Source organism: Aulonocara sp. 'chitande type north' Nkhata Bay, linkage group LG9, assembly GCF_057382095.1.
Source record: "Aulonocara sp. 'chitande type north' Nkhata Bay isolate Kocher_YH1m ecotype deep benthic linkage group LG9, A_spYH_male_GT1.1, whole genome shotgun sequence".
NCBI classification, from domain to species: domain Eukaryota; kingdom Metazoa; phylum Chordata; class Actinopteri; order Cichliformes; family Cichlidae; genus Aulonocara; species Aulonocara sp. 'chitande type north' Nkhata Bay.
The window spans coordinates 21,240,820-21,252,963 of NC_141352.1; the positions used below are offsets into that span (position 1 = coordinate 21,240,820).

General features: G+C 40.9%; 1 protein-coding gene across 10 annotated transcripts in view; it reads right to left on the reverse strand.

The window, feature by feature from the left end:
• Nucleotides 1-241: 241 nt before the first annotated feature.
• Nucleotides 242-12,144, reverse strand: part of cacnb2a (calcium channel, voltage-dependent, beta 2a) — a 79,678-nt gene continuing 67,775 nt past the window's right edge. For all 10 annotated transcript variants that reach the window (XM_086306464.1, XM_086306469.1, XM_086306466.1 and 7 more), the window contains 5 exons: nt 9,889-9,998; nt 7,245-7,396; nt 5,423-5,518; nt 4,745-4,927; nt 242-3,619 (listed from right to left, as the gene is read on the reverse strand). In XM_086306464.1, the coding sequence (XP_086162590.1) occupies nt 2,882-3,619; nt 4,745-4,927; nt 5,423-5,518; nt 7,245-7,396; nt 9,889-9,998 (1,279 nt within the window). In that variant the 3' untranslated portion in view covers nt 242-2,881. The remainder of the gene's footprint in view (nt 3,620-4,744; nt 4,928-5,422; nt 5,519-7,244; nt 7,397-9,888; nt 9,999-12,144) is intronic.

The window sequence follows — 12,144 nt, forward strand, 5'->3', positions numbered from 1 at the left end:
TCCGAGTTTGTCTGTTATGAAGGCAGCTGTGAGTGTGTGTCGAGGCAGCTTCCTATATTAGAATCATCCCCTCAGCATTGTCATTCATGTCGGGGTTGTCATGACAACTCAGGAGGCAGGCCGGTGAGTCTACCTCAATTTTTTAGTGGAGTTTCAGATGACTATTTATAGACGCACCGTTTCCCTCCTCTGTCTGGGTCTTCTGCTGACACAAACATCAAAACGGTCTCCCACTGCGTCAGTCGTTTGTTTCCAACTTTATTCTTCGTATTTATGCAATATGTACACATGTACACTGTTATAAAATCTGTAGTGCTACCAATGTAGCATAGAAATGGACGAGTTTTTATAATTACAATTATCAGGCAAAAAAAACATTTAAAAAAAAGGTGAGGAGATGGTGTGTAAACAGAGGGCCAGAGTGCACGGACTCAAAGATCAACTAAAGTCTATTCAGGTTTTGATGATGTTGTTGACTCAGGCATATAGAGCAGGTAAAATATCCCCAAATCCATTAACCAGATCCTGTATTTTAATCAGAAGAGTGAAAAGAGGGCAAAAACTTAAAGGCAATATTTATCTGGTAAACACTTGGAATTATTTTTGTTTCTTTGGAATTTCAGAAATACCCACACTGAACAACAAATCCTAAAATTAGCATTGTTTGTACTAAGAAATCAAAGTAGGACTTAAATGGAATTCGTTAGAAAAGGGGTCAGGATTAATCCAAGATGAATCATCAGGACCTACGATTTGGTGGGAATGTTATATCAAATCCCTTTCACTTGAAACCAATGTGAAAAAGCCTGTTCCAATGTTATAAAATGTTTCTGGACCCATACAAAGAACAGTACTGCATGTGTTGAGAGGAAGTTACTGGAGAACTCTTTGTCTGTCTTGTAAGGCAAGACTAAGGTGCGCCTGCAAGAAGGCATGAATATGTTAAAACGTAACATCTAAAACCCGTGGAATCAAAAAAAGAAACTAAGCAGTAAGTGATGAACATAAAACGAGCAGTTTGACACTTTGGGAAATACGCTGTTAGAGTTAGAGCGATACCACTCTCATATACGAATCCCCCTCCCCCAGTAATGCCACAACCTGTTATTTGTAGGGTTTGTACAGATTTCACCAACACAAAATGGTAATTGTTGAGCTTTTAGAGGTGCTGGTAGGTGGTTTTTACCTTCAGAGAAACTGTTCACATGAGCTCTTTCCTCCTGTTTATTTGTGCTAAGCTAACCTGCTGTTGGCTCTACATTCCTACAGATATGAGAGTGGTATCAAGTTTTTCACCTGCTAAAAATCAATGCAGTCTGATATAACAGTGCTGCATTTATGAAGAGTATAGTATTCAGTTATTTTTTAAATCAAACAGTCATTGATTCAACTTTATGATTATTCTCAAATCTGTGATTTATACTTACTAAAGTACTGAAAGCTGTTAAGCTTCTTAGAGATGCTACGCTTGGCTGATCCCTTACTCACAGTGGGTAGGTTTGGTAGAGTTTTTACACTGGATTTTCTTCTTGACACAACCCCAAAAGGGATTTGTGTCTGCCGTTTTGTCCAGTCTACCAATCAAAGTTGTCTCCTTGTGGACCCCTTGATCACTTCAAGAACTGCTGCTATTTTAAGTGTATTTCAGACTATTTGTAGTAGGACATTTATAGATGGTACAGGCCACCATTCAGGTCCTCTCCCCACAAATGCGTGCCTCAGAACATTCGTAAAACAGTCTGGTCCTGGTGGATAAACTGACAACTATGTGAATCTTGAAAATATGAAGACAAAAACGAGCATGGTCCTGACCTAAAGCACTGTCACTGGGGTTGGACTCTGTTTGGTTGCTTGGTTGTAGCCTGAAAGCTAATTATCACGATGAGTTACAATCATGATAAACCTTAAAGCTGATCTGTTTAAAACAGAAGCTCTTTTGAGGTTTGTGGTTAAATCAGCACAAATGTGCAAGGTCTCAAGTGACCTAAAACTAAAAACAGGAGCAGCTCTGAAAGCAGTCCAGAGGTGTACAAGCAGACTACTTAGAAAATGAGTAGTTTCTATAGTTTTCAATGTAATTATGGGAAGTGTTATGGCTAACACAGAGAGACAGACAACCATTCGCGCGCACATTAACACTAATGGGTAATTTGGATTAATCAGTTAACCTATCCCCACAAACTGCATGTCTTTGGACTGTGGGAGGAAGCTGGAGTACCTGGAGGAAATCCACGCAAACACGGGGAGAACATGCAAACTCCACACAGAAAGACCCTGGCCTGATGGTGGAATTGAGCTCAGGACCTCCTTGCTGTGCGGCAACAGTTCTAACCACTGTGCCACCGTGCTGCCCTACACTCATTAGGTGTACATAATAAACTGGCAACTATGTAGGCAAGTGTTATTTCCCAAAGTGTCAAACTATTCTGCAACTACAACATCAAAGTATGATGGCTGGTCAACCCTCGCAGTAGTCTGAAGGAACAAATTATTCAAGTGGTAGCAAGCAATACAACTTAATAATAATAATAATAATATTAGAAACAATAAAAATTATAATGCTAATCACAGAAAGCACAGCTCAGTACAGAAAAAATTCTGCTTTTGTGTCATGCTTTATCAAACACAGGTTTAAAATATGCATATTTGAGAATATTCATGCATATCCACACATAAACAACGTCTATGCATAGATACACACATACATATATTCATATATTTATATTTGTATCTATGTAATCAAAATCCTGCCATTGAAAAAGATGCAACAGCATTTACAAAGAAGTGTACATAAATAGGATGCTGTGGTTTTTCAGGGTATAGCAGCACGATGGGAGGACAGAACAGAGTCCAGGAGGGCCTTGGGAGGGGTTCTGGTCTGTCACTGGTGGATGTATGAGTCTCTGGCCCATTCCCCTGCCTCACCCCTCTTTTTTGGAGCTACCTCCCCTTCTCTGTCCCTCTCTCTGTCCCGGTCGTAGTAGTGATGGTGGTGGTCGCGTGCTGGCCGGTGGTGGTGGTGAGAGCGCTGCTTGTTCCGCTCATTGTGGTCCTGTTCGCGCTCTTTGGAGCGCTGGTGTCCCGTGCTGTGACCGGCCTCGTCCGCCCCGCTGCGGTGATGGTGGTGGTGGTGATGGTGGTTGTGGTCCCGGTGGGGCAGTGGCTCGTAATGCTGTTGCTGCTGGGGATGCCCCTCCCCTTGATCCTCATCGTCCTCCTCTTCCTGCTGAAGACGCTGAGTGCGCGGCTCAGTACAAGCCGAGTCCTTGCTCTCTCGACTTTCTCGGCTCTCCCTGCTCTCGGGGGTCTCAGAGTCCAAAGTCTCTTGCCGGGAGAGGCCCTTGGCTTTACTGCTGTGATGGTGGTGGTGGTGATGGTGGTTGTGGTGTTCAGTCCTGGTAGAAGATGACCGGTGGTGGACGTGTTGGGATCTCCTGGATGACTCTGTCCTAAGAGGCCTCTCCTCCTCGTTGCCCTCCTCCTCCCCCTCTGCGTCAGCATCGCCCTGGTCCAGGCTCTGGTGGTGGTGATGATGGTGGTGACGGTGATGGTGGTGCTGGTAATCCTCTCTGGAGCCTTTCCCCTCCACTTTATCTCCCTTCTGCTCTGTACTGTTTCCCTGAGATTAGCGACACACATCAGTCAGTACGATGACACATACAAAACCAGAAAACATCACAGCAAGCACACGCAAACTAAAAATCACACCACCCCAGTTGTTTCACCAAAATTCACACAGAACTACAAAGAAGAAGATGTCACACTTGAACACACACGCTTTCTCGTCAAATCCATTCACGGCCGACTCTGACCCAGGAGTAAGAACTCAAAAAAAGCAAGGCGTGCTCCTCGGCTTCAGCTTTCATCACTCGACCTCGCCGCACTTACCACACTAGCAAATACAAGCTCACTCCTGCTCCTCATCAATATCAGCGTTTTCTTCGCTCTCAGTCTTACATTGTGATGGCAGTGGATAGAGAAAGGGCAGATAAGGGGATTATGCAGCATTTACAGATGACTGAAACTGCCCATAACGGTGAGGGTTGTTATAAAATATATTAAACAAAAACAATGGTTTAGAGCTGAGCTGAAAAGGAACTACATTAGAAAAGGAACTATTAAAAGTAAAATAAATGATTTCATGTTAAATACTAAAGTCCAGCTCTCTGTCTACGTCCAAACTGTCTCTAAACTGTTTTTATTCTATTGAGTTTTACATGTTTTGTGGTAGTTAAACTTCAGGGGTCTCCTGTATCATCAGCATCAGCCACGATTAATCAAATGAACGTGATAACAGCATTGTTTTGACCTGTTAATATGAATTTTGTTCCCATCTCTTGAAGCGTGTTTTGTCTCTGCTAACTCTTTTCTTGCTGTCAGCTCCTGTTCGTCCTTTTATATTTGATGTTTTCTCTGATCTAGTTCCTCTTTATGCATCAGAAGGTTCTTGTAGAGCATTTTAAATTCAGTTTCTTCCTTAGTATTTCATACCCTTGTACCTATCCTAGATAAAGTAGATTATTCTTAATTTACACATTACCTGTAGTGCATATGTTAAAGAATAACATAATATGAGAAAAGTAAAGACTTTTAGCAGACATTGTAGATGCAAACTACAACATTTTGTAATTCTTCAACGCTCTGATTTCTTTCATCTCTTCCTTTCTAATCCTGCCTCCCACACTTCTGGATCCCCTCCTTTTCCATGGCCTCCCTTGGCCCAGAGTATGCTCAGCACTTGTACCTGCACGCCAGAGACCGGGGCCGTGCTGGAGGGCAGGCTGGCTGTGGGTAGCTTTGCTAGCACTGGGTCAGGGGGGCTGCAGCTGGTGGGGTGAGTGCTTTTCCAGTAGGCCTCCAGGTAATCGGCCATATGCTCACATGCGTCCTCCAGCTGGTTCTCATCAAGAATGATGTCAAACATTTCCTGCGAAAGGCGAAACGGGCGCAGTCAGAGTTGAAGGAAATGGAACGGAGACATGACAGGGTCAACAAAACCAGCCAGCGCTGATGTGGAACTTCACATTAAAAGACTTAAAGTGATCTTTAAGGAAACAAAAAACGATAAAAAAACCATCGGGGCAAGTTAGAAACAACTCACAGGATTAGACACTAGATAACATTAAGTATTCATTTTGCAGAAAATCTTAAACTGTAAATCCCTAAAGATACTGACTGCTATTTAAATGAAATTAAACCTCCGCTTTCACAATACTGGAGGGTTTGCCTCATTTTCTAAAATAATAAGTAAGCAGATTAGAGAGGGACGGAAATAGAACTGGCAGAAATTATAAAGGAATAAACAAAACCTGACTTCAGATATGCACAAATTAAAACCCAGAGCCAAAAAGAACAAAACTCCAAGTTATTTCACACACTGGATTAAAATTGGCAGTAATTTCGGTCCGCTGTGGAGACTTACAGGAGGGCACTGAGCCAGCTTGTCGGCGGCCACCATCTGGACATTGAGGTGTTTGGCCTGCGACTTGCCTCTGGACTTGATGAGCCGCTGTAACACCTGAAGGCAAATGAGGACGAAAGGCAAGAAGGTCACGGCTGTTTTTGACAAACTTAAATTAAAGCTTTGTGCGTGCAGCACACAAGTTTCTCAGCTTTAAACAGGAGCTTCTTTTGGAGGTGGACAATTAATGTAATCTTAGAAGGATTCATTTTACAGCACTACAGATAGATAGTAATGAATTTTTAAAACCCATTTTTAGATGAGACCCCATAAATGTGGGTTGAAAACCTCAAATCCTAAGGCTCAACTGGTCAATTAAATCTGCCATTGGCACTTATATATGATATCTAGAGCCTGACCAATATATTTCTCTTGGTGATTATAATCTGTTCTTGAAATATAGAGTATCATCGGGTATGTTGTCCAGTCAGCATGTGGGATTTTTGTTTGTTTACAGAAAACAATGCAGAAAAAGCATAACTCTTTTCCCTCCTATCAGTAAGTTGCTAACTAGTTTGTGAAAAAGATAATAAACAATAACCCTGCTCATTTTAACACCAGCACACTGTATTTATTTGTGGTTATACTGGATATCCATCCAACTATCCATTTATCATACCCAGCTGTCACAGGGTGAAAGGCGGGGCATACCAGAGACAGGTCACCAGTCACAACCATGCCTATGGTCAATTTAAAATCACTAGTTAACATAACATGCATGTATCTGGACTGTGGGAAGAAGCTCCACTCGACGGGCCACCTTCGGACACATGACCTTCTTGCTGAGAGGCAACAGTGGGACCCCCTGCATCTCTGTACAACTGTGCATATAGAGTATATATAAATATGATATGAAAACTACTTTTTGTATTGAAATATACTTTTGTTTTATGTGTGCGGCAGGCTGCAATGTGCTACTACTGTAGAATAAACATTCAATATTTTCCACAAACTACCAGGTTCGTGCCACGTGGTGATATTTGATGGCTAATGTCAAACTTCTGTCATTAAATAGACTTTGTGTATGTCATAAATAAATATAACCTTCCCAAAATAAATGCTGCCACATCCAAGACCATTTTGGGAGGCATGAAAATTAAACAGTAGTGTTGCCTGAAATAATTTAATGCAGCAATTTTGACTATTTTTACTTTTGATACAGAATATTTAGCTCGTACGATGTCTTTACATTCATTTGTGCAGTTGCTAATGAAGTTGAGTAATTCTACTCATTTAACTGCGATTTATACAAATACAACATATTAAAAGTTACACTTAGTGTATAAGAAGCAGCAGTTGGGTGTAATTAAGAGGCCAGGTGATAAAGAGCAATTTATTTTCCCCACTTCGAGTGTGATTTAATCTGCTGCCACTGTGATTTAAAGCTGGCATCTCGTGTCTGTTCATCAGCTATTGCTTTCTCTCATTTTCTGAGATGTGCTTTTTATTGATCACTGACTCATGAGCCTTTTGTACACTTGTTGAAGGTCGAAGTGATGAATCAGTCTTCTCACGCATTTTCTCACTCTCAAAGTAGCAGTCACATCTGACATGCTGGATTTAAAGCCAGAGAGCAGTTGCAGAGAGACAATACAAGCGGTGACAAGACAGGACGACGTGAAGACAGACACACATAAACTAGCGGAGCTGACTAACACGTTTATGAGAGTACAGGGAACATCTGCTGAGCCGTTTTCTCACTGTCCTTATTTTCCATCATAGCACATGTACACTGGCAAGTGCATCTGTTCCTCTCTGTTCCTACAGACATCATTTCTCTTACCTTGGGTGAGGTGATCTTGACGTAGACAATGATGGGGGCGAGGGAAGTCTTTCCCAGCTGTGATGGGTGGTTGATGGTATCGGCGTCCAGAACCACCAGCTGTAACGTCCGCGCCAATTCGAAAATTCGCTCAATCTCACTCTGGACTTCAGCTGAAGGGAGACACAGAGGTCTGGGTTTATTCTTTTCAGAGCAGGAAATTATTTCTTATCAGTCGTCAGGGGGATTTATCATGATAGTAGCTTGTGTAACACTGGTTTGTTTTGCACTTTGTTTATCAGTGGCACACTTCCTCTTTTCTTTCTTTGCCACTTGATTGAAATCCCCCTATTTTCACTCCTTACTCAAAATCTGCACTCTCTTTTCCACCTTCTCATTGGGCGACAATCCTGCTACTCAAGTTCAACTTAGCCATTTCTTTGTTAGCATAACCAATAACTATATTTATGTTTATGGAAGTTTATGACCAAGAGGCTTAAGTCTAATCTTGTCTTTGTTTATTTTCCACACTGAGCAGTCCACTGGTGTTGTTTCCCCATTCATACTCACAACTGCAATTAATTTAAAGTTGGATAAATAAACTTTCATGCACCAGATCATAACTTAATAGCTGATTTCTTTCATGCATTCTTACCAGATCCCCTTAATGATTAAGTTCACTTCCGAAACCCCGATTAACACCAATATATCCTCTGTTGCTGACTTTCAAAGACATCACAAATCTTGTAGTGTCATCTAAAAACACCTCACAAGTTGTTTTGATGTGCCTGTGCAAATATATTTCATGATTACTGATAAAACAAAAAGAATAAAAACAAAAATGATCTCGTCTTTTAACAGCTGAGTTCGTTATCGCAGATCAGCTCTCTGCTAGGATGACAGAAAATGAACATAATAGGCCCCATTAATATTTATGCTTAATTTATTGCAAAATATTCACAATATTAAAGATACTCCTAACTCCATATTTTATTATGGACTATCCTAGAGTAGCTGTGTATGATTTAAAGTTAAAAATACTCCTTATTTATCTTAAACCGAACAATGATGCATGCCTTAAGTTCATCTACTGTCTGAAAGAAGTTGTTTTAGCTCCACCCCCTCTCTCTTTAAGCTGACTCTTGTAATTGGCTGCCTCTCGTAAACACAAGTGATGTCATACAGATCCATGAGTGTAAAAAACATTGTCTTTTGGCTCATAGGGATTACTTGCCTTACTTTTGCTGGCCTCATTACTGGAAACTAGGGGCATGTTTAATGTGACCATCCACCACTGTACAAATATATATTTGACAGATTTATACCTGACGATGGCACTAGATTAAAAAGGATCCCAAGCGTGATTTCAATTTATTTTGAATATCTGCGCAAATTTTTGCAACAATCCATCCATTAGTTGTTGAGACATCCCATTTTAATGTGGATCCCTAGAGCCACACTGAAAGCGTGGCTAAAAAATGATTATTAGTTATTATTAAAGATGAATTTTTATGACTGCTCAGAGTCCATCAGTCATATAGTACGCCTTTTAAAAATCTGAGCCTGCATCAGTGATTTAGGGCATAGCTCTTTCTGCCTCACAGAGACTTAAATATTCAAAAGACATCATGACTTCAGGGACACGGCTTGGAGACTAATAGCTCTGAGTGAGTGAGGAGCCACATTATGTTACCTCTAACAGATACCGACTCTTACATCACACAACTCCCACTCCAGCAGATGACGACGTGACTGCAAAAACAATCCTACAAATAACTCAGGAAGGCCCAGTCCGGAGAGAAATCACGGCCAAGCTCCATGACTTCCAGTCCCGACAGTCTGAAGATAACATGAAAACATTCCAGCCTAACAGCTCATTCAAAATCTTATTTTCCAACTTAAAAATGCCACAGAGGGTCACCAGTTTCACGTGTTTCCAACTTTTCCTGAAATCATTTCATCCATCTTAAAGGAGCACAGCTTCAAGCCAATGTCACTTTTGATGGTAAAATTCTCTTAAAAAGCCTTAAATTACATAGAAAGCAAATGCATAACTCTTTGCTCTTTTGGCAGGAAAACAAAAGCTTTGAGAGACAAAATAAGAACAAAAGAATGACAAAACACACCCTGAGTGGTCCTTAACTTTAAAAGCTTTATGTTTAGTATATTAAATGAAAAAGTAGGTTTGACAAAGACTTCGTTATCTGAAGAAGAACAAAGTCAAAGTTATAGTGTGGCGGCTCTCTGTAATCATTAAAAAACTGCACTTTTAACACACGATGTGCTTCTATTTTATGCTTTTTCCTGCCTTCTTCCTCTGCTGTGGCTGCTGACTGATGCTTCTGGTGATACATAGCAGAGATTAGCCTTGTCATCTCTGTTTGACTCTGGAATCTGTTTCATTCTAATCACATCTAAACCCCAATCAACCTCAGCCAAATCAGAGCAGCTCTTGAACTTATTACTGCATGTTTGCGCTCCATCTTTCATCCCAAACAAAAGAGGCCAGCCAAGGCCATTCAGGGCCGTCTAGAGTTATCGTTACCATTGTCAAGAGTTTCTTTAATCGTTTCCTTCCTTTTTGCTACGTAAGCTGGTCTCCTTGAAAACATTATGAATCAAAACACCAGATGTTCCCAGGTGTAGAGTTTTCTAAGAAACTTACCCAAATTTGAGCGTGTGTTGGAGCGTTCGATGATGGCGTGCTTGCTGGGATTGTTCAGGACCGAGCGTTTGGCAAGAGAGATGTCCGCCGTGACTCGAGTGATTGATATTCTGTCACGAGAAATGGGAGAAGTAATCAGTAGATCTGGGCTTAAAACAAGATGTTGCTGAGGGCAGCAGTTTTTATCCACTGCTTGAGCACATTTCCTGAAACACTGCTGCAGTTCTCAAAGCATTAAGAGCAATCATCACGTCATTGAAAGCCCTGCATCATGCTCACTATAAACATTTAGGCTACAGCGATCAGGCATGACATTATGGCCACCTGGCTAATAGTGTATTGGTCCCTGCTTTGCTAAACAGCTAAAAAACTGCAATGCATTGTGTATTCTCACACCTTCCTACCACAACCAACATTAACTTCTTCAGAAATTTGAGCTACCATAGCTTGTCTGTTGGATCGGAAAGAGGATCACTAGATAGTGACCACTGCAGACCGGGAACAGCCCACAAGAGCTGCAGTTTTGGAGTTGCTCTGACTTAGTCTCCTAATGTTCCCCTAATGTATCCCACCAACCCACTAACAGGTGCCATGATGATAATAATCAGTGTTATTCACCTCACCCGTCAGTGTTCAAAATGTGATACCAGATCGGCGTATATGTGACTAAAATGAGACTTCCCTTCATTGTTGCTTTAAGTAAAGGCTCTCGTGTCATAAAGGTGGTGTCCTACACACAGGAACTCCAGGGTAAAGGGACAGTTCACTCTAAATTAAAATCTACATGTTTAACCTCTGCTGTGCAGTGCTGCTTGTTTTTGTTGATGTTTGGTTTCCCAGAATTAGAGATACTGGTTGTAGAAATGTTTGCTTCTCTATTAAATATACTGCAGCTGAACAGCACTTGCTTTGCGATGCTCAACGCTTCCAAAAATACATCTGAAGAACTCAGCAGCAATTCCTTTGAGAAACCATGACCTAGTTAGTCAAACAAAAAAATCCACCACCCCTGTTCTACTAAAAGAAGAATGTGGCTTGTTACCATTACAGCTCAACCAACTGGGACACCATTAATGATTACATCTTAACACGAGCACAAATGCCAAGAAAATATACTTTACACTAATGTTCTTCATCTATTTATTTATTTCTCTTTTCTTTTAATGCTTATTGACTTGTTGCAAAGGCAGCTTCTGTGACAGCACTTCAGTCCCTGACGAATTTCCCTAAGCGGACAATGAAGTCGTATTGTATTGTTTTTCATTGATCGTGTTCATCAAATGCAAACAGTTTGTCAATACTGATACTATATCACAACTGCTCACCCTTCCCTGCAGACATTTGGAGGTGTTTTGGGGAGTGCTGTGCATGGTTTCACTAACTTTTCCAGATTTTGTAGATACAACGAACATGAGCTAAAGAGCCTTAACAGCTCAGTCAGTGGTTGAACACCCGGGGAGCTCTGCTGCATGTCATTCCTCCCCTCTCTTTCCTCTGTCTATCTGCTGTGTTATATAAATAAAGGAAAAGTATCCCACATAAAAACCATGTGGATGTTGTTAATGTCTGATCTGTATTTGCTGGAAAAACATTAACTGAAATAAAACGAACTAAAATAATATTTGTCCCTACAAAACTAAATAAAAAAAAATACGAGAAATGTTTTCAGTTTAAGTCTTTGTCGGCTCGGTCAAACGTGTCAACGCTGTCAGGCTGACGAGGCTTTGGTGCATATGTTTACTGGGACTGAGATGTCTGTGTGACTGTGGTTGTCTGTAGTTGTTTGCTTTGCTGTACTGTGTCACGTCTTGCTCTGAAACTCCGGCAAAACCACCCATGTCAATAACAAAAACGAACACTAAAGCTAGCGAAAAACACAAAAACTGAAGTGAAAAGAGCACATCCACTGTGGGAACTAAACGAAACTGCACTGAATAGAAATCAAACATGTAAAACTCCGGAAACAGCGCTATGAACAGTATGTGTTTATATTTGAGTTTGGGCATGTTACTAACTTTAGTAACACGAACTTTACACAAGATAAATTAAAGTTTAATAATTTAAACATTTATTTTATACATTTTGAGGATTTATAACATGTGTATGCTTATGAAAAAACATGTCTTTTGCAGCCCATAACTGAGGATTCTGTACCAAAGCAACAAGAGAGCGCATATAAAAATGCGCTGTGCATTTGAGACTCGCACACGGCGTAGGAATCTCGATTGCCAGGTGAAAACTGTGCCAAACCAACTA